At 43.6% G+C, this 23778-nt stretch overlaps 1 protein-coding gene across 1 annotated transcript in view; it reads right to left on the bottom strand.

Annotated features, from left to right (window-relative positions):
- The window catches only part of GLA (galactosidase alpha), a 38673-nt gene extending 18932 nt beyond the window's left edge, over window positions 1-19741 (bottom strand). Inside the window, exons 1-3 of the mRNA XM_089663687.1 lie at window positions 19372-19741; window positions 5717-5891; window positions 2247-2424 (exon numbers count right to left, since the gene is read on the bottom strand). Of these exons, the coding sequence (XP_089519813.1) occupies window positions 2247-2424; window positions 5717-5891; window positions 19372-19550 (532 nt within the window). The 5' untranslated portion in view covers window positions 19551-19741. The remainder of the gene's footprint in view (window positions 1-2246; window positions 2425-5716; window positions 5892-19371) is intronic.
- Window positions 19742-23778: the final 4037 nt, after the last annotated feature.

Below are 23778 nucleotides of genomic sequence, written 5' to 3'. Positions count from 1 at the left end.
CATGTGGGGTGGGACCAGTGAGTGTGCTGTTGATCTTAATGGTAAAGTAAGGCGTGGGGGATCGGAGAGGAGGAAATATTACAAGCTCGGTTTTAGAAAGAGATTTGTGATGCTTGAGGAGATCGGGGGGTGAGCTGGGGAGTAAAGAAATGGATCTGGGTGTTGTCAGCGTAGAGGTGGTACTGGAAGTGATGGGAGGTTATCAAAATGGCCCAGGGAGGAGGCGTAGAGATAGAAAAGGAGGGGCCCAAGGATGAAGCCTTGAGGTTCCCCAACAGGAAGAGGAGCGGAGATGTTGATGTTGTATGTGAAGCTGAAAGTGCGCTGAGAAAGGTAAAAGGAGAACCAAAAAAGAGCAGAGTGACGGAGGCCAAGGCAGTGGTTTACAGGGGAGGAGTGTGTGGTCGATTGTGTCAAAGGCAACGGAAAGATGAGTATGGAGTAATGGCCATTTGTTTTAGATATGCAACAAGATACAGTCAAAGACTATGGGCATGATACAAGAGATAGTCAGGGACTGCAGACATAATACAAGAAATGGTCAGAGACTGTGAACATGCTATAGGAGATGTTGGAGACTGGGGACATGCTATAGGAGATGTTGGAGACTGGGGACATGCTATAGGAGTTGTTGGAGACTGGGGACATGCTATAGGAGTTGTTGGAGACTGGGGACATGCTATAGGAGTTGTTGGAGACTGGGGACGTGCTATAGGAGGTGATAGAGACTTTGGACATGCTATAGGAGTTGTTGGGGACTGGGGACATGCTATAGGCGTTGTTGGAGACTAAGGACACGCTATAGGAGTTGTTGGAGACTGGGGACATGCTATAGGAGTTGTTGGAGACTGGGGACATGCTATAGGAGTTGTTGGAGACTGGGGACATGCTATAGGAGTTGTTGGAGACTGAGGACATTATAGAGGAGTTTTTGAAGACTGGGTGAGCTGGGGAGTAAAGAAATGGATCTGGGTGTCGTCAGCGTAGAGTTGGTACTGGAAGTGATAGGAGGTTATCAAAATGGCTCAGGGAGGAGGCGTAGAGATAGAAAAGAAGAGGCCTAAGGATGAAGCCTTGGAGTTGTTGGAGACTGGGGACATGTTATAGGAGTTGTCGGAGACTGAGGACATGCTATAGGGGTAGTTGAAGACTTTGGACATGCTACAGGAAATGATAGAGACTTTGGACATGCTATAGGAGTTGCTGGGGACATGCTATAGGAGTAGTTGAAGACTGGGGACATGCTATAGGAGATGAGAGAGACTTTGGACATGCTATAGGAGTTGTCAGGGACTGGGGACATGCTATAGGAGTTGTTGGAGACTGGGGACATGCTATTGAGGATGATGGAGACTGGGGACATGCTATGAGAGATGATGGAAACTGGGGACATGCTATAGGAATTGTTGGAGACTAGGGACATGCTATAGGAGTTGTTGGAGACTGGGGACACTCTATAGGACTTTAGAGACTGGAGACAAGCTAGAGGAGATGTTGGAGACTAAGAACATGCCATAGGAGTTGTTGAAGACTGGGGACATGCTATAGGAGTTGTTGGCGACTGGGGACATGCTATAGGATTTGTTGGGGCCATGCTATAGGAGTTGTTGGGAGACTGGCGACATGCTATTGAGGATGATGGAGACTGGGGACATGCTATAAGAGATGATGGAAATTGGGGACATGCTATAGGAATTGTTGGAGACTGGGGACACTCTATAGGTCTTTTTAGAGACTGGGGACAAGCTAGAGGACTTTTGAGACTGGGGACAAGCTAGAGGAGATGATGGAGACTAAGGACGTGCTATAGGAGTTATTGGAGACTGGGGACATGCTCCATTTGACAATCTTAGACCTGAGATGTATTACATGAGACTGCTAGAGATCATTGCTATAACAGGGCAAGAGAGCAGTGGCCTTGAGGGCGGCACAAAAAGTGCCTAAGGGCCACATTGTTGGACACCAGGGTTCTAACAGGACCCCCCAGGTATGGTGTATATATATATATATATATATAGGTGGTCCAAGCAGGAACTATATAACTATGTAATAGTATCCATACCTGAAATTCTTCTTTAAAAGGTAAGGATGCAAGTGGGACAGCTCTAAATATTCAGCGTCGCTGGTCCTCCACACAGTGGCGGCTCGTATAAAGGTTCAATAATAGGTGTTTGCATTGAGACAGCAGTAAAGGAAGGCAGTTGTATTGCCCTTCCTTCTTCATATACAACACAGCTTTGTCTCACCTTCTTCCAGATCCTCCAGAGTTCCATAATTACATCCATCAAATTTCAGTAGGTCCACCCCCCAGTCTGCAAACGTTTGTGCATCCAACTCATAAAAATCTCGACTTCCTGGAAATCCGGCGCAGGTTTTGTTGCCCACGTCTTGATATATTCCAAACAGTAGGCCGCGGTCATGCATCTAAGAAAACCAGATCAGTTTCTATAATGAGTACAAAGCGGCATTAATCTGCCTTTTAGATCTGCATATTAAACCCCAAAGCAAAAAAGTAATACATTGCTTCTTACCAGGGGCGGACTGACCATTTGGAAACTCGGGCACTGCCCGAGGGCCCTAGGCCAGTAGCGGGCCCCATGAGATGCCCCGGTACCTTTTTCATAGGCTTTTTTGAGTTTGGGGAAGGACACAGGGGCCCCATGATCCCCTATTGCCCAGGGGCCCCATGAATTGTCAGTCTGCCCCTGGTTAGGGGGTTGGAGGAAGTAAACAATGGTCTACAACTGCAGTGACCAGGGCTGCTGTTGAAACCACAGGGCCCAATACAACCAACTTAACAGGGCCCCCCATTCCCACAAACAAAACAGTTTTCTATGCTTCAGTTTTGAATGAACATAGTGAGTGATTGGTACCTATCACTCATTGTGTTCATTCAGGAATGGAAGGGGCTGGTACAGGGCTGCTGCTAGAAACAACAGGGCCCCATACAGCCAACTTGCCAGGGCCCCCCTCCCCCCAAAAAAAACTATGCTCCAGGTAGGAATGAATACAGTGAGTGATCGGTACTGATCACTCATTGTGTTCATTCAGGAAAAGCAGGGGCTGGTAAATGTGACACTGCCACATAATCCTGGGCCCCTGCCCCATGATCCTCTATTGCCCTGGGGCCCCATGAGTTCAGTCCACCCCTGCTTCTTACCAATCCTTAGATGTGATGGCTGCATTGGTTTTTTAGGCTTTTTTCACCTGGTGATCTGGTCAGTAAGTCTGTTATTTCCCAAATTCTAACGGAACAAGCTGTCCAGCAAAAGTGTCAGTTGCAGGGATGAAACAAACCATTTACCACTGACAAGAGGTGCTTAAAATGATCAGCTTTTATGTAAAACATTTATCCCAAAAGGGAAAAAAAGTTGCTCTAACTACAGGGTGAACTGGAGTATTGCTTCGATTTGTTAGTGTATCTAAATCTGCTAGTACCTCTGACTCTCCCCCTTCTGAATGTTGCTCTTCAAAAGGTGCCCCCTGTGCTCCTTCATCCATAGCGGGGGTGCTCTAATGCAGGAAAAAAAAAAAATCGATTGCTGTAATTACCTAAAAAGTGTTGGCTGGAGTTCGGATTTAGGATACGGGAACAATGGAGACACCTTTGAACAGCAGCATTGTCCGTCGGGGGGGGGGTTGGATAAAGTAGCAGATTTAGCTGGACTTGATTAATAAATTAAAGCCAAAATCCAGCTAACAATCTATAAGCAGCTGCAGCAACAGATTTTCCATTTGGGATAAAAGTTCTATATAAATAAATGCTGATCGTTTGTCTCAACTGCCAATTTTTCTGGACAGCTAGGTCTGTTAAAGGAAGCTGAAAAATAACAGACTTACTGACAGGATCACCAGGTGGAAATAAAGGAAAACAACCTTAAAAAGAAAAACTAGTGCAATCATGCATTGGTAAGCTGTAATTTATTACATTTTTTGAGGTTCCAACTGCCGTTTTTGATGGACAACTTGGGCTGTTAAAGGAAGCTGTAAAATAAACTTACTGGTAGGATCACCAGTTGGAAATAAAGGGGGAAAAAGCCTATAAAATGAAAACTAATGCAACCACCATATTTAGGATTGGTAAGCTGCAATATATTGCCAAAAATATTTGGACACCCTTCCAAATCATGTGATTCAGGTGTTCCAATCCCCTCCAAATCATGTGATTCAGGTGTTCCAATCCCCTCCAAATCATGTGATTCAGGTGTTCCAATCCCCTCCCAATCATGTGATTCAAGTGTTCCAATCCCCTCCATATCATGTGATTCACGTGTTCCAATCCCCTCCATGGACACAGGGGTATACAATCAAGCCCCTAGGCATGCAGACGGCTTCTACAAACATTGGTGAAAGAATGGGTCGCTCTCAGGAGCTCAGTGACTCCAAGCGTGGTCCCGTGATAGGTTGTCACCTGTGCAATAAGTCCATCCGTGACATTTCCTGGCTACTAAATATTCCACACTCAACTGTTAGTGGGATTATAACAAAGTGGAAGCAACTGGGAACAACAGCAACTCAGCCACCAAGTGGTAGGTCACGTCACATGACAGGGCGGGGTCAGCGCATGCAGAAGTCACCAACTGTCTGCAGAGTCAATAGCTAAAGACCTCCAAACTTGGTGTGGCCTTCAGATGAGCCCAACAACAGTGCGTAGAAAGCTTCATGGAATGGGTTTCCATGGCCGAGCAGCTGCATCCAAGCCTTCCATCACCAAGTCCAATGCAAAGCGTCGGATGCCATGGTGTAAAGCACGCCGCCACTGGACTCTAGAGCAGTGGAGACGTGTTCTCTGGAGTGACCAATCACACTTCTCTGTCTGGCAATCCGATGGACGTGTCTGGGTTTGGGGGTTGGAGAACGGTACTTGCCTGACTGCATTGTGCCAAATGTAAATTTTGGTGGGGGGGAGGTGGGGGGTTGGTGTGGGGTTGTTATTCAGGGGTTGGGCTTGGCCCCCTAGTTCCAGTGAAGGGAACTCTTAAGGCGACATTTTGGACAATTTCATGCTCCCAACTTTGTGGGAAGAGTTTGGTGATGGCCCCTTCCTGTTCCAACATGACTGCCCACCAGTGCACAAAGCAAGGTCCATAAAGACATGGAGGAGCCAGTTTGGGGTGGAGGAACTTGACTGTCCTGCACAGAGTCCTGACCTCAACCCCATAGAACACCTTTGGGATGAATTAGAGCGGAGACTGTGAGCCAGGCCTCCTCCCCCGACATCAGTGCCTGACCTGACAAATGTGCTTCTGGAAGAATGGTCCAACCTTCCCATAGACACCCTCCTAAACCTTGTGGACGGCCTTCCCAGAAGAGGTGAAGCTGTTATAGGTGCAAAGGGCGGGGCCAACTCAATATTGAACCCTACGGACTAAGACTGGGGGGCCATTAAAGGTCATGTGTGTGGAAAGGGCAGGGCCAACTCAATACTGAACCCTACAGACCAAGACTGGGGGGCCATTAAAGGTCATGTGCGCATAAGGGCAGGCGTCCCAATACTTTTAGCAATATAGTGCATTACATTTTTTGGGGTTTCAACTGCCATTTTTGATGGACAGCTTGGCCTGTTAAAGAAAATAAAAAATAATAGACTTACTGGTAGGATTACAAGGTGAAAATAAAAAAGACAAAGAAATTGAAGGCAGCCACCACATTTAAGAACTGGGGAGCTGCAATATAAATGTTTTACTAAAACAAATGTCAACTGTATGTGACTCACATAATCAGCGAGTTTCTTGATGCCTCCTGGGAATCGGTCCGGGTCAGCCTGTAGCCTGTTGTTCTTGTCTCTGTTTGGAGCCAGCCAGCAGTCATCAATGCACACATATTTATATCCTGCTTTCAGCCATCCATTGGACACCATGATGTCCGCCATCTGCATGAAGAGCTGTTCACTGGGAAAGAATGAAGTTGAAGTGAGCTGCAGCAAGTCAATTAGAGCCCCCCTTTTTCCTGGCGGGATGATGTCCAGCATCATGTAGCCCAGTGGTCTCCAAACTGTGTCCCAGGGGCCAGATGTGGCCTTTTGCTTGCCCTTAGGGACCCATTCCATCCACTGACTCCAACATCAGGACATTATTCTTCCCACTGACACCAAAGATGGAGCTCTATTTCCCCCACTGACACCAATGATGGGGCACTATTCCTTCCACTGATACCAATGATGGGGCACTATTCCTCCCACTGATACCAATGATGGGGCACTATTCCTCCCACTGACACCAATGATGGGGCACTATTCCTTCCACTGACACCAATGATGGGGCACTATTCCTTCCACTGACACCAATGATGGGGCACTATTCCTTCCACTGACACCAATGATGGGGCACTATTCCTTCCACTGACTCCAATGATGGGGCACTATTCCTTCCACTGACTCCAATGATGGGGCACTATTCCTCCCACTGATACCAATGATGGGGCACTATTCCTTCCACTGACACCAATGATGGGGCACTATTCCTCCCACTGATAACAATGATGGGACACTATTCCTCCCACTAACACCAATGATGGGGCATTATTCCTCCCACTGACACCAATGATGGGGCACTATTCCTCCCACTGATACCAATGATGCGGCACTATTCCTCCCACTGACACCAATGATGGGGCATTATTCCTCCCACTTACACAAATGATGGGGCACTATTCCTCCCACTGACACCAATGATGGGGCACTATTCTTCCCACTGATACCAACAATGGGGCACTATTCCTCCACTGATACCAATGATGGGCCAATATTCCTCCACTGACACCAATGATGAGGCACAATTCCTTCTACTGACACCAACAATGGGGCACAATTCCTTCCACTGACACCAATGATGGGGCACAATGCCTCCCAAAAATAGCAATGATGGAGCACTGTTGTTCCTACTAATACCAATGATGGGGCAATATTTCTCCACTGACACCCTTAATGGGGCACAATTTCTCCTACTAATAGAAATGATGGGACACTGTTGCTCTACTGATAGCAATGATGGGACACTATTCCTCCCACTGACACCAATGATGGGACACTATTCCTCCCACTGACACCAATGATGGGACACTATTCCTCCCACTGACACCAATGACGGGGCACTATTCCTCCCACTGACACCAATGATGAGGCACTATTCCTCCCATTGATACCAATGACGGGGCACTATTCCTCCCACTGACACCAATGATGGGGCACTATTCCTCCCACTGACACCAATGATGGGGCACTATTCTCCCACTGACACCAATGAGGGGGCACTATTCCTCCCACTGATACCAATGACGGGGCACTATTCCTCCCACTGATACCAATGATGGGGCACTATTCCTCCCACTGACACCAATGACAGGGCACTATTCCTCCACTGATTCCAACGATAGGGCAATATTCCTTCCCAGGGGTGGACTGACCGTTCGAGCACTCGGGCACTGCCCGAGGGCCCAGGGTCAGTAGGGGGCCCCATGAGACGCCCCTGGTACCTTTTTATAGGCTTTTTTGGGTGTGGTTTCTGTGCGGGCAAGGACACAGGGGCCCCATGATCCCTTTTTGCCCGGGGGGCCCCATGAGTTGTCAGTCCACCCCTGTTCCTTCCATAATACCAACAATGAGGCATTTTCTACTACCACTAACCCCAGTCTGGCCCTCCTCATGTCTTAAGGACAGTAAACTGCCCCTTGGTTTAGTAGGTTTGGAGACCCTTGATCTAGACCTTTCCTCCCCAGTCTGACTGTCCCCATTTTGCCCCTTTTATTCATTGGATTTCAGTTCTTTAAATCATGGAGGCTCAGCATCACATGTGGACATTGCTTAGGGTGAGGTTAACTGCACTTTGGGGTTCATAATGGCAATTCTTTGTGGGTTCACTAGACCTTTACAGCAATTTGGTGAAACTTTAACGTGTTGTTATGAGCCCTGAAATTAGTAGTGGTTTGGTGCTACACTCAATTGCACTGCTGCACAACCCTGAAACTGCTCCATGGTAGGACTTCTGAAAAGCAAAAATTAAAGGAGAATTCCAGGTATGGCAATTTTTACATAGTTACATTGAACCAGATTGGAGCAACGGAACTATGCATGTGCCGTACCTGTGGGATCCTTGCAGAAGTTGGAAATCACTGTAGTAGGCACCTCTACCACGATGATCTCCACTAGCTTCTAGGTCCCAAACACAAGAGGTAGCCTGCAAAGCATTCTCCGATTAGAAGAGGTGGAGAGGGTGGCAGTGATATCCTGATATCTACCTCGTCCAATCAGAAAAAATGTTGCATTCATTGGGAAAATAAAAGAGTTTTATCTGAATGGCAAGCAACCTCCTGCATTCGTTAGGCTTCCGGGTCCCATGCCAAGCAACTGCCCTGCTACGTTATGAACACAGCCTCTGGACAGATCACCATTTAGAGGATGCTTTTGACATTTCTCAACGAATGCAAAGGATTCTCTGACTTGACGAGGTGGAGATCATGATGTCACAACTCCACCTCATCAAATCAGAGAATGCTTTGCATTCACTGAGAAAGTGCAAAGCGATCTCTTGATGGACAATGCAGCAGGGCAGCTGCTTGGCATGGGACCTGGAAGCTAGTGGAGATCACCGTATTGGTGTTGCCTAGTCCAAGGATTTCCAGCTTCTCTGGGGATCCTACTAGTATGGATCATACATCACGTTTGTGTCCGGCGTCATGGGGCACATCCCACTAAAATCTTAATGCGTGTCAACACACCTGACCCTTCATTGCAGAACACAGAGATGTTGGCCAAAAACAGGTCCATGTTTTGGTGCATTAAACCTCATGAATGGCCCAACTGAAATGTAATATTCAACACAATGTACTTTTTAGGGTCCATTCAAGCATGGGTGTGAATGGCCCTTTTAAAACATGCCAATATTTTGTGAATATTAAAAATGTTATGATTGACACCCCTGTGAGATGACATGGGCTCGAGCACCCAAGGTGCAGAGTTCAAGTGACAACTTGGTCTTCACTAAGGTACCCCCGTGAGTGGTTGACTGGTGACCCTAGATGCCCATGAGCTACTTTGCTGTGACACCAGGTTGTGGCCCTCAGGGTTGCCCCATTAAGGCATCACAGGAACAGGGTAGCTAAACTGTGGAGATGGGGTACAATATAGTGAAAGGTCTGAGTATGAGCAGAGGTTGAGGCAGGTGGCAAGCAACAGAGCATTTGGTGTCAAGGTAAGCAGCAGGAAAGACTAGTCGGTGTCAAGACTAAGGTCAAGCAGCAGGAAAGACTAGTCGAGGCCCAGATAGAAGTCAAGACAGGCAGCATGAAAGACTAGTTGGTGTCCAGGCAGAAGACAAGGAAGGCAGCAGGAAAGACTAGTCGGTGTCCAGCCAGAAATCAAGGCAGTCAGCAGGAAAGACTAGTCGGTGTCCAGACAAAAGTCAAGGCAGGCAGCAGGAAAGACTAGTCGGTGTCCAGCCAGAAATCAAGGCAGTCAGCAGGAAAGACTAGTCGGTGTCCAGACAAAAGTCAAGACAGGCAGCAGGAAAGACTAGTCGGTGTCCAGGCAGAAGACAAGGCAGGCAGCAGGAAAGATTAGTCGGTGTACAGTCAGAAGTCAAGACAGGCAGCAGGAAAGACTAGTCGGTGTCCAGGCAGAAATCAAGGCAGGAAAGACTAGTCGGTGTCCAGACAGAAGTCAAGGCAGGCAGCAGGAAAGACTAGTTGGTGTCCAGACAGAAGTCAAGGCAGGCAGCAGGAAAGACTAGTTGGTGTCCAGGCAGAAGACAAGGAAGGCAGCAGGAAAGACTAGTCGGTGTCCAGACAGAAGTCAAGGCAGGCAGCAGGAAAGACTAGTCAGCGTCCAGACAAAACTGTACACAGTGAAAATAAGTCACAAGGCTTATGTAACGTAACTCGGTTGCTAAAGAAAATGATCAGACAGAACATACAGAAAAAATGAAACTAGTGATGAATAAATAAAAGTGAACCATATAATAGTGACCCCTAAATAGGGGAATAGTGGATGAATAGTTAAATAAGTGACACAAATAATATGGACCAAGATTAGTCCTAACAAGACATATGAATGACCCAACATAATGAAATCACATAAACTCCATGTGATCCAACCAAAACCATAAAGTCCAAAACACCTTAACCATCTCCTGTCAGGCCGTTGTATATAACCGGCCAGATGGCGGCAGTGCAGGGTCGGGTGGTGGTTTATAAACGGCCTCCTCGCCCCCTGCTTGTGCGCGCTCCCTGGGAGCGCACAGCACCGCGATCCGGTGCCCGCTGTGTCCTCCAGACACAGTGGAACACCGATCGTCGTACGGGACCTCTCTGCGAGATCCCGATCATGTGATCACTTATTGGCCAATCAGTGATCACATGCAGAGTAGTAAGCAAGATGTCACTTGTGACATCATTGCTTACTACGTACGAAATCTGTGAATGATCACAGAGGTCACATGGTACAGGGCTATTCACAACAGCCTTGTACCATGTGACAAGCTGTGACCAATCACAGCTCACACAGTAGTTCTCAATGGCTGCAAGAATGCAGACAGAGAGAAGGAGAAATGATTGCTTTTACAGCCTTTATGGGTGTAAAAGAAATCAGTGTAAAAAAAAAATCTTCATCTCCCCCCACAAGTAGTACAGTGTCACCATGGGGACACTGTACTGCTAGGGTGACCGTAATAATATAAAAAAAAAAAAAAAAGTTAAAAATTATAATTTTTGGTTATAAACTAAACTAATTTGTTTTTTTGTTTTTTTTTTTTTACTAAAAAGATAACGGAATAAATTTTGGCCAAGATTTATGATGAAATATTTATTTGCAAAATTTTATAAGAAAAACACTTTCAAAATTTTTGGACTTTTTCATTTACATAGCAAAGAAAAATCCCAGTGGTGAATAAATGCTACCAAAATAAAGCTTTATCTGGTTAAAAAAAAAAAAAAATGGTATAAAATTCATATAGGTACAGTGTTGCACGACCGCGCAATTGTCATTCAAAGTGTGTTAGCACTGAAAGCTGAAAATTGGCCTGGACAGGAAGGGGGGTGAAAGCGTCCGGACTGGAAAGGGGGGGGTGAAAGCGTCCGGACTGGAAAGGGGGGGGGGGTGAAAGCGTCCGGACTGGAAAGGGGGGGGGGGGGTGAAAGCGTCCGGACTGGAAAGGGGGGGGTGAAAGCGTCCGGACTGGAAAGGGGGGGGTGAAAGCGTCCGGACTGGAAAGGGGGGGGGTGAAAGCGTCCGGACTGGAAAGGGGGGGGGTGAAAGCGTCCGGACTGGAAAGGGGGGGGGTGAAAGCGTCCGGACTGGAAAGGGGGGGGGTGAAAGCGTCCGGACTGGAAAGGGGGGGGGGGTGAAAGCGTCCGGACTGGAAAGGGGGGGGGGGTGAAAGCGTCCGGACTGGAAAGGGGGGGGGTGAAAGCGTCCGGACTGGAAAGGGGGGGGTGAAAGCGTCCGGACTGGAAAGGGGGGGGGTGAAAGCGTCCGAACTGGAAAGGGGGGGGGTGAAAGCGTCCGAACTGGAAAGGGGGGGGTGAAAGCGTCCGAACTGGAAAGGGGGGGGTGAAAGCGTCCGGACTGGAAAGGGGGGGGTGAAAGCGTCCGGACTGGAAAGGGGGGGGTGAAAGCGTCCGGACTGGAAAGGGGGGGGTGAAAGCGTCCGGACTGGAAAGGGGGGGGTGAAAGCGTCCGGACTGGAAAGGGGGGGGTGAAAGCGTCCGGACTGGAAAGGGGGGGGTGAAAGCGTCCGGACTGGAAAGGGGGGGGTGAAAGCGTCCGGACTGGAAAGGGGGGGGTGAAAGCGTCCGGACTGGAAAGGGGGGGGGTGAAAGCGTCCGGACTGGAAAGGGGGGGGGTGAAAGCGTCCGGACTGGAAAGGGGGGGGGGGTGAAAGCGTCCGGACTGGAAAGGGGGGGGGGGTGAAAGCGTCCGGACTGGAAAGGGGGGGGGGGTGAAAGCGTCCGGACTGGAAGGGGGGTGAAAGCGTCTGGACTGGAAGTGGTTAATCAGTGAAGGTGTTCTATAGTCCTTTAATTGTGCTGGTGTTTTATAAAGGTGTATACACAAAAAGGAGGAAATCCGACACTAGGCGGAGTGCCCCCTCACCTTCACGGAGTGACCCTACAGGACCAAAAAGCCTTTCTGAAACAATATTGCACCAACCAGGACCCACTTCAGAAGGTATAAGGTACAGCGATGGATCAATCCCCCTCACTTCCTCAGGAAGTCACGTGTTGGCGTGACGTAACGCGTGGGATGTGGTGACGCAATGGTCCATCCTCAGGAGGCAGGCGAACAAAAACCACAAACACAGTAAGTGGAAGTGGAAGCAGGCGGCAGGCAAGGAAGTAATAGGAAAGGGCAGAGTCAGCGACAGGGCAGTAGATATGATCGGGGTCAGACAATCTAGGCCAGCGGTGGGCAAGCAGCAACAACAACAGTATTCTCACATACAAGATAGCTTGCAAGAACACCGGCCATCACAAGGAAAGGTGTTAAATCCCTTCACGCCGGCGCCTCCCGGCCCTTTAAGAGTTTCAGAAGCCAGCAGGATGGGGTTTAGGGTCACGTGACCACCGTGGCGCATCGTCACGGCAGTCACATGATCGGGAAAGGTCCCGATCGAAATAGGAGATCGGGACCTTTAAGTGAGTACTGGACATGTGTGCTGGGAGCATGCAGGGCGCGCGCTCTCAGCACATATGTCCTTTAAGAGAACGCAAATGTGCGGCCGTAGTACTATGGTAACATTGTACTACCTTGGTCATAGTGAAATATGAAAAAAAATGTAATAAAAAAAATGTAATAAAAAAGAAAAAAAAAATGTATAAATATTTTTTTTTCCATACGGTCACCAGTCAGTGTCCCTGATCACCGCCATGCCAGTTATATGATGACGCTGTACTGAACTGGTGACAATATGTAAAAAAAAAAAAATAGTGAAAATTATTTTTTTAATTTTTTAATTTCCGAAAAATTATGACAAAAAAAAATGACGTCAAAAAACTCGCCATGCCTGTTATGAAGTACGTCGGACTGTCTACTTTGCAAAAAGGGGTCATTTGGGGGATATCTGTACCGTCCTGACATTTGGGGGGATATCTGTACCGTCCTGACATTTGGGGGGATATCTGTACCGTCCTGACATTTGGGGGATATCTGTACCGTCCTGACATTTGGGGGATATCTGTACCGTTCTGACATTCTTGGACCTCAAGAAATTAGATTGGCTGTCAGTACTTGAGGATTGATCAATATTCAGATCTATACCATAGTTTGTGAACTCTATAACTTTCCTACAAACTAAATAATACATCCTAATTTGGGTTATTTTCACCAAAGACATGTAGCAGAATACATCTCGGCCTAAATTTATGAAGAACAATTATTTATTTGCAAACTTTTATAACAGAAACAAAGAAAAACGTGTGTCTTTTTTTGTTAATTTAGCAAAAAATAAAAACCCCGGCGGTGATTAATTACCACCAAAAGAAAGCTCTAGTTGTGTGAAGAAATAACATTTTAGTTTGGGTACAATGTTGTATGACCGCGCAATTGTCATTCAAAGTGTGAGAGCGCTGAAACCTAAAAATTGGCCTGGGCAGGAGGGGGGTAAAGTGCCCGGGATGGAAGCGGTTAACTTCTTCCTTCAGAAAATGTAGCAGGGCAGTTAAAAATGACCTTTAGACGATGGATCCATCTGCTGCCTTCAGAGAGTTTCAAGTTAATTTTTATCTTTTAAAGAAAACACGTACTTTGCCAGTTTAGGGCAAAAATAACAGATGCCCTCCATTGCAGGATGGGTAAGGCACACATAAGTACCTCCCTCCCACAGTGCTGCTCATCCGTTGGCACCCCCACAAATCCACTTTGTAGGTTCTGACCCAACACTGAACAGTAATAATAACCTTTGAAAAGTGTGGTTAGAAAGTACAGGATCCAAAGGGAATCTAGTTCCTCCGTGTGAAGATAGGTCAATATTGTAGAGGAAAATGACTCTCTAACATGATGGGATGTCGAGAAACCAAGAACGCAACACCAAAGGGTTCAAGTCCAAGAGTATTTATGTCAAAATAGAAGTCCAAGGAAAACAAGCCAACGTGTTTCAGTGATTATACCTTCCTCCTTTATCAGGGCTAAATTTAAAGAATACACGGATAAATAATAACAACTGGAGACAAAACATTGGTTCGGAGCAGTGGTCTTCAAACTGCGGCTTGGGGACCGGATGTGGCCCTTTTCTTGCTTTTATTTGGCCCTTGGGGTAATATCTCTCTGACACCAAACAATAGGGCATAATTCCTCCCAGAGACCCCAACAGTGGGGCATGATTGCACTAAGATTGCACCAATATAAATTATATAAACCAAATCAACCATTTATTGGATCATCAAGAACTTCAAGGAGAGAGGTTCAGTCATTGTGAAGAAGGCTTCAGGGTGCCAAAGAAAGTCCAGCAAATGCCGGGACTGTCTCCTAAAATTGATTCAGCTGCGGGATCGGGGCACCACCAGTGCAGGGCTTGTGCAGGGATGGCAGAAGCAGGTGTGATGCATCGGTATGCACAGGAGAAGACTTTTGGAGGATGGCCTGGTGTCAAGAAGAGCAGCAAAGAAGCCACTTCTCTCCAGGAAAAACATCAGGGACCAATGGATATTCTGCAAAAGGTCCAGGAATTGGACTGCTCAGGACTGGGGTAAAGTCATTTTCAGTGATAAATCCCCTTTCCGATTGTTTGGGGCATTCGGAGAAGTAAAGGTGAGCGCTTCCATCAGTCCTGTGTCATGCCAACAGTAAAGCATCCTGAGACCATTCAAGTGTGGAGTTGCTTCTCGCCCAAGGAAGTGGGCTCACTCCAAATTTTTCCTAAGAACAGAATGGTACAAAAACATTGTCAGGGACCATCGCGACGCATGGGTCTACACATGCGTAGGTGTCTGTCAAGACATACAGGCAGCATGGCACTAGGACCCAGGCGCGCCCGTCATCTATGACAGTACTGGGCAGGCACTAGGACCTAGGCTGCGCCTGTCAGGTACTTAGACTCCGCACTCTGGGGAGACTCTATCAGGGGACTGATAGAGGTGCTGTCAGGTGGTCCGTTACAAACATCCTCCAAGACCAACTTCTCCCAACCATCCAAGAACAGTTTGGTGAGGAACAATGCCTTTTCCAGCATGATGGAACACCTTGCCATAAGGCAAAAGTGATAGCTAAACGGCTTGGGAAACAAAACATCGAAATTTTGGGTCCATGGCCAAGAAACTCCCCAGACCTCAATCCCATTGAGAACTTGTGGTCCATCCTCAAGAGGCAGGCGAACAAAAACCTCCACAAATTCTAAAAAACTCCAAGCAGCTGATTGAATGAGCTGCCATTCAGTCAGGATGTGGCCCAGAAGCTGATTGACCGGGGCGAAGTGCAGAGGTCTTGAAGAAGAAGGGTCAACACTGCAAATATTGACTCTTTGCATAAACTTCATGTAATGGTCAATAAAATCCTTTGACATTTATGGAATGCTTGTAATTATACTTCAGTACACCATAGTAACATCTGACAAAAAGATCTAAAAACACTGAAGCAGCAAACTTTGTGAAAATTAATATTGGTGTTATTCTCAAAACTTTTGGCCAGGGCAAGTCTTTGTGGTACACAACAGAAGGCCACAAGAAAATCCAACATGTTTTAGGGGTTCAACTCTCCTCCTTTATCAGAGCTCAGCCTTCTCAACCTTTTTATTCCAGAGGAATCCCTGATCTTATTTTCAGGTCTTGAGGAACCCTTATTAATTCCTGAGGGGTCAAATGGTAAAATGCCCCTTACATTAGTGGTCAGTAGAAGAATGCAACTCTTACGGTGGTGGTCAGTAGAAGGCAACTCTTACGGTGGTGGTCGGTAGAAGAAGGCAACTCTTACGGTGGTGGGCGGTAGAAGAAGGCAACTCTTACGGTGGTGGGCGGTAGAAGAAGGCAACTCTTACGGTGGTGGGCGGTAGAAGAAGGCAACTCTTACGGTGGTGGGCGGTAGAAGAAGGCAACTCTTACGGTGGTGGGCGGTAGAAGAAGGCAACTCTTACGGTGGTGGGCGGTAGAAGAAGGCAACTCTTACGGTGGTGGGCGGTAGAAGAAGGCAACTCTTACGGTGGTGGGCGGTAGAAGAAGGCAACTCTTACGGTGGTGGGCGGTAGAAGAAGGCAACTCTTACGGTGGTGGGCGGTAGAAGAAGGCAACTCTTACGGTGGTGGTCGGTAGAAGAAGGCAACTCTTACGGTGGTGGTCGGTAGAAGAAGGCAACTCTTACGGTGGTGGTCGGTAGAAGAAGGCAACTCTTACGGTGGTGGTCGGTAGAAGAAGGCAACTCTTACGGTGGTGGTCGGTAGAAGAAGGCAACTCTTACGGTGGTGGTCGGTAGAAGAAGGCAACTCTTACGGTGGTGGTCGGTAGAAGAAGGCAACTCTTACGGTGGTGGTCGGTAGAAGAAGGCAACTCTTACGGTGGTGGTCGGTAGAAGAAGGCAACTCTTACGGTGGTGGTCAGTAGAAGAAGGCAACTCTTACAGTGGTGATAAGTAGAAGAAGGCAACTCTTACAGTGGTGGTCAGCAGAAGGCAACTCTTACAGTGGTGGTCAGAATGCCACCCATAAAGACAGCTAAGATTATGAGTGGCATGGTGCTGGCTCTACCTAGTAGTGTTGGCCCCGGTACTATACAGCTCAAGAAACCCCCCAGCAACCTCTGGAGGAACCCCAGTTGAGAAATTCAGGCTCAGATAATAAATAGATTACAGAACTTGACAAAGTAAAAAGGTGAAATGGTGCAAATGCATGTTGATGGCCTCCCAAATGAGCACCACTTTATCTTCTCACTTTGTAATCCGTTGTCCAGTAATCTCTGTATTTACTATCAGCACCTGAGCCCTGGAAATATTTTGGCTTTTCTTGTGATTCCATGTTTTCTGAACCACTTCCCGTCCGTTTATGTACATAAACGGCCGGACGGGAGCAGTGCTGAAGCGGGTTGCCATGTATAAACGGCCCCCACATTCACTGCCTGTGCACGCTCCCTGGGAGAGCGTGGCACCGTGATCCGATGCATGCTGTGTCCAGAGGATCGCTGTACGGGACCAATGTGTGAGGTCCTGATTCATGTGATTCCTGATTGGCCAATCAGTGATCACATGAGCAGTAGTAAACAAGATGTCACTTCCTGACATCATTGCCTACTACATGTGAAATCTGTAAATGATCACAGAGGTCACATGGTACAGGGCTATTCACAACAGCCTTGTACCATGTGACAAGCTGTGACCAATCACAGCTCTCACAGTATTTCTCAATGGCTGCAGGAATGCAGCCAGAGAGAAGGAGAAATGATTGCTTTTACAGCCTTTATGGGTGTAAAAGCAATCAGTGTAAAAAAAAAGAAAAAAAATCTTCATCACCCCCCACAAGTCGTACAATGTCACTATGGTGACACTATACTGCTAGGGTGACGGTATGTAAAAAAAAAAGTAAAACTTTTTTTTAAAAAATTATAATTTCTGGTTATAAACTAAAAAAAAACCCCACAAATAATAATATAAAAAAATAAAAATGTAAAAAAAAAAAAAAAAATTATAAAATTTTGGTTATAAACAAAAAAAACCCACAAATAATAATATATAAAAAAAAACATGTAAAACACATTTTTAAAAAAATTATAATTTTTGGTTATAAACTAAAAAAAAACAAAAAACAAATAATATAAAAAAAATAAAAATGTAAGACTATTCTTAAAATTATAATTTTTGGTTATATACTAATTTGGGTTATTTTATTTTTTTTTACAAAAAAAGATAGCTGAATACATTTTGGCCGAGATTTATGGAGAAAGATTGTTTATTTGCAAAAAAAAAAAAAAAAGACTTCCAAAAAGGACTCGGTGTTACCATCTCCCCGTCAGGTGATTCTACTGGAGCAACAAGCACCTGAGGACATCTGAGTCATCTACTTGAACACTGAGACTGCTGGGTAACCGTTTCATGGCGGACAATTTTTATTTCACTTTTCAGGAATTAAAAATGCCCGTTTTGTTTTCTTGAAAATGACTTTAAATCCCCAAGAAAATAGATATTTTTAAAAAAAGGAGAGGCCTTGGAGAATAAAAAGATGGCGGCTGAAGTTTAGGACATGACACTAGAGATGGTCAAAGACTGCAGACATGATACAGGAGATGGTCAGAGACTGCAGACATGATACAGGAGACGGTCAGAGACTGCAGACAGGATACAGGAGATGGTCAGAGACTGCAGACAGGATACAGGAGATGGTCAGAGACTGCGGACACGATACAGGAGATGGTCAGAGACTGCGGACACGATACAGGAGATGGTCAGAGACTGCGGACATAGTACAGGAGATGGTCAGAGACTGCAGACATGATACAGGAGATGGTCAGAGACTGCAGGCATGATACAGGAGATGGTCAGAGACTGCAGACATGATACAGGAGATGGTCAGAGACTGCAGACATGATACAGGAGATGGTCAGAGACTGCAGACATGATACAGGAGATGGTCAGAGACTGCAGACATGATACAGGAGATGGTCAGAGACTGCAGACATGATACAGGAGATGGTCAGAGACTGCAGACAGGATACAGGAGATGGTCAGAGACTGCAGACAGGATACAGGGGATGGTCAGAGACTGCAGACAGGATACAGGGGATGGTCAGAGACTGCAGACAGGATACAGGGGATGGTCAGAGACTGCAGACATGATACAGGAGATGGTCAGAGACTGCAGACAGGATACAGGAGATGGTCAGAGACTGCGGACACGATACAGGAGATGGTCAGAGACTGCAGACAGGATACAGGAGATGGTCAGAGACTGCAGACATGGTACAGGAGATGGTCAGAGACTGCAGACATGGTACAGGAGATGGTCAGAGACTGCAGACATGGTACAGGAGATGGTCAGAGACTGCGGACATGGTACAGGAGATGGTCAGAGACTGCGGACATGATACAGGAGATGGTCAGAGACTGCAGACATGATACAGGAGATGGTCAGAGACTGCAGACATGATACAGGAGATGGTCAGAGACTGCAGACATGATACAGGAGATGGTCAGAGACTGCGGACATAGTACAGGAGACGGTCAGAGACTGCAGACAGGATACAGGGGATGGTCAGAGATATATCAGGGTGTGTATAAATCGCATGCAGCCAAACACGAGATTTAAAGGAAAACAAACCTATTTTATTGTAAATGACTGAAACAAACACAGCCGTGTACACGAGCCCCAAGGGGCATTCACCTGCAGTGAATGTTCGGTGAATGTATGAATACGCCCTTCTGTCACTTCCTCTAAACATTCTCAGGATCACCTGACCTTCCATACTTACTTGATACAAGAAGACGGATAGTTTTTGCAGTCAGTCTGACACAGGAACCTCTGCCAGTGTAGCCAGCCCATCGGAGGGGTGAGGGCCAGGCCATTGTTCAGTGCGCTCACTCCGGAGCCATGGATCACAGAGCCCAGAATTACCGAGGACAGCAAATGTCTCAGCACAGCCGGCTCCATCGTCCTTCTGGGTGTCACAGCTACACACAGCCTATAGGAGTCTATTTACCAGCCCATGTTACACGTCACATGACCTCCTCTGCGTCCCTCTAGACGTGCCTGCGGCTTCCTGTCCTCAGTAGCCCTGTGTGGCCAGGACACCTGGGGGGGGGGGGGGCTACTCTGATGAACAAATGTGCGCAATCCTGACAATGAAGTGAAAGCGAAGTGTGAGACTTCCTGGAATAAAGACCACTCACTGCTGCCCTCTCTGCTTGTGCAGGGGGACTGGTCTTGTCCCCGCCCCCTCCTGTAGTGGATGGAGCTGCTGGGCCCCTCCCATCACCATAGCCTCGCTCTGCAGAGGCTATGGTGATGTCACTGCTGTGTTTACAAGGTAATATCTGGGTTTGCAAAGGCATTTGGTGTACACAAAGTGAATTTATATCCCTATTGAGGATAATATTTAATTTTTTTTTGTGTGCCTAGAGTTCAGCTTTACAATGTATATATACATACATGAAAAAATCTATATTTAATCTTCTATAGGGAAGGGTTTGTTTATTATTAAATAGTAGTATTATTAATTAATTATTAATAATAATTATTAATATTATTATTATTATTATTATCATCAACTAGCTATTTGTATTGTTATTATTATTTAAATATTAAATTAATGTATTTAAATGTACCACTTTTTATTTTATTTTTACTATTTATTTATTTCAGGCACTTATATAGTGCTTATTATTAATTATTATTATATTATTTAAATATTAATTAAATTCATGTATTTAAATGTACTACTTTATTATCTATTTATTTCAGGTACTTATATACCGTAGTACTTATTATTATTATTATTATTATTATTATCAATTAGCTATTTCTATTATTTTTATTATTAATATTATTATTATTATTATTATTAATAATAATAATAATAAGAAGAAGAATAATAAGTACTACGGTATATAAGTACCTGAAATAAATAGATAATAAAGTAGTACATTTAAATACATGAATTTAATTAATATTTAAATAATAATAATAATAATAGAAATAGCTAATTTATAATAATAATAATAATAATTATTATTATTATTATTATTATTATTATTATTAACAAGCACTATATAAGTACCTGAAATAAATAAATAATAAAGTAGTACATTTAAATACATGAATTGAATTAATATTTTAATAATAATAATGATAATATTAGAAATAGCTAATTGATAATAATAATAATTATTATTATTATTATTATCAATTAGCTATTTTTATTATTATTATTATTATTTAAATATTATTCAATTCATGTATTTAAATGTACTACTTTATTATTTATTTATTTCAGGTACTTATATAGCGCTATCAATTTACACAGAGCTTTACATACATATTGTACATTCACATCATCCCTAACCCCCAAGGAGCGTACAATCTAAGGTCCCTAACTCACATTCATACATACACATACTAGGGACAATTTAGACAGGAGCCAATTAACCTACCAGCATGTCTTTGGAGTGCGGGAGGAAACCGGAGTACCCGGAGGAAACCCATGCAGGCACAGGGAGAACATGTAAACTCCAGGCAGGTGGTGCCATGGCTGGGATTCGAACCAGCGACCCGAGTACTGCCAGGCGGAAGTGCCAGTGTGCTGCCCAAATTAATGTTTTATTATTGTTATTATTATTAATTATTAATTAAATTCATGTATTTAAATATACTACTTTATTATTAAAATGTTTTAATTATTATTATTATTATTATTATTATTATTATTATTATTAATAATAATAATAATAATAATAATAGTAGAAATAATAATAAAATATTAATTAAATTCACGTATTTAAATGTACTGCTTAAAAATATTTAAAACATAAAATTAGATGATGATAATAATAATAAATAGTAAATGTAAATACGTTAATTTGCTCAATATTTAAATGTTATTATTATTATTATTATTATTATTATTATTATTATTATTATTATTAATAATAATAATAATAAAATATTAATTAAATTCATGTATTTAAATGTACTGCTTAAAAATATTTAAAAAATAAAATTAGATGATGATAATAATGATAATATAGTAAATGTAAATACATTAATTTGCTCAATATTTAAATGTTAATAATAATAATAATAATAATAATAATAACATTTAAATATTGAGCAAATTAATGTATTTACATTTACTATATTATCATTATTATCATCATCTAATTTTATTTTTTAAATATTTTTAAGCAGTACATTTAAATACATGAATTTAATTAATATTTTATTATTATTATTATTATTATTATTATTATTATTATTATTAATAATAATAATAATAATAATAACATTTAAATATTGAGCAAATTAACGTATTTACATTTACTATTTATTATTATTATCATCATCTAATTTTATGTTTTAAATATTTTTAAGCAGTACATTTAAATACATGAATTTAATTAATATTTTATTATTATTTCTACTATTATTATTATTATTATTATTATTATTATTATTATTAATAATAATAATAATAAAATATTAATTAAATTCATGTATTTAAATGTACTGCTTAAAAATATTTAAAAAATAAAATTAGATGATGATAATAATAATAATATAGTAAATGTAAATACATTAATTTGCTCAATATTTAAATGTTATTATTATTATTATTATTATTATTATTATTATTATTAATAATAATAAAATATTAATGAAATTCATGTATTTAAATGTACTACTTTATTATTTATTTCAGGTACTTATATAGCGCTGTCAATTTACGCCGCGCTTTACATATATATTGTATATTCACATCAGTCCCCGCCCCCAAGGGGTGTACAATCTAAGGTCCCTAACTCACATTCATATATAAGGGAAAATTTAGACGGGATCCAATTAACCTCCCAGCATGTCTTTGGAGTGTGGGAGGAAACTGGAGTACCCGGAGGAAACCCACACAGGCACAGGGAGAACATGCAAACTCCAGGCAGGTGGTGCCTTGGCTGGGATTCGAACCAACAACCCCGAGTACTGCCAGGTGGAAGTGCTAACCAGTTACCACTGTGCTGCCCAAATTAATGTTTTTTATTGTTATTATTAACTATTAATTAAATTCATGTATTTAAATATACTACTTTATTATTAAAATGTTTTAATTATTATTATTATTATTATTATTAATATTCTCTTTGTCCCTTGTTGCACCTCAGTGCTGCTGATCTCCCGCAGCCTCTTTGCAGCCACCTCCTGTCTATGTGCATTCTACCACGGCTGTATGACATTTCTGATGTATGACGTTTCCTGATGGTGAAAATTAAATATTTTTTGCAATATTTCCATCAGAAAGCCTAGTTTGTTTTGCTATAAAAGTGCGCCATTTGTGACTTGTGATAACCCCCCTATCCCTGAATCACCTCCTAAAGGTGTCACTGATGATTCTGCCACCAAGTGGTTATCGGAGGTAATTGAAGAGTGTGCACATCCGAAGGTGCTCCAGGGATGTCCTATATCTACAAAACACAAGTATCCTCAACCAATCAAACAGCAGCTTCCGATATCATGCCCGCCCCTGATAACTTCATGTCCAATCAAGAGATAGCATCTGCCTGGCTGTGCAAAAACTACATTCAAGACTATGATTCTATAAGGAAAGCCGGCCATCCGCGGGCCGAATTCCGAACGAATTTTCTTTTGAAAATCTTTTAAGGATTTTCATTCAAATTTCGCACCACGGCAACGGCCGATTTTCAAGCGACCATCAAATTTGAATGATTGGGCATGTTAAAATTTTTTGGAAATTTCTCGAATTCTCGAAATTGATCGAATTCCGGACAAATTTACTTTAGAAAGTTTTGTGCGTTTTGTAATGCGATGGTGCCACCATTGATTTTGAATTTCGAAATTCGAAAATTCGACCAACCAAGCCTTCCATTCCCCCCTTGTCCACGAAAAAGAATTTTCGTGGCCAAGATTTTTTTTTTTCTTTCCAGGTCACGGCTTTATACTTTTCGCACGATTCTCCCATCATAGATTATAAATTCGTTCATTTTCCAAAAAATTTACAACATGCCCGATCGCTCAAATTCGATGGCCACACGAAAATCGTCCATTTCTGTGACCCACTAATGCGGGCCATGCAAGGTTCGAATTCCGAACGATTTTTCATCCGAAAATCAAAAACGTTCGCTCGGTAATCCGATGGCGTCATTAATGATTTTGA

This window comes from Staurois parvus, unplaced genomic scaffold (assembly GCF_062004578.1).
Source record: "Staurois parvus isolate SC_StPar_1 unplaced genomic scaffold, SC_StPar_1.0 ptg001748l, whole genome shotgun sequence".
Classification (NCBI taxonomy): Eukaryota; Metazoa; Chordata; class Amphibia; order Anura; family Ranidae; genus Staurois; species Staurois parvus.
Note: the sequence above shows the minus strand (reverse complement) of the source record. Positions and strands in the feature narration are given on the sequence as shown.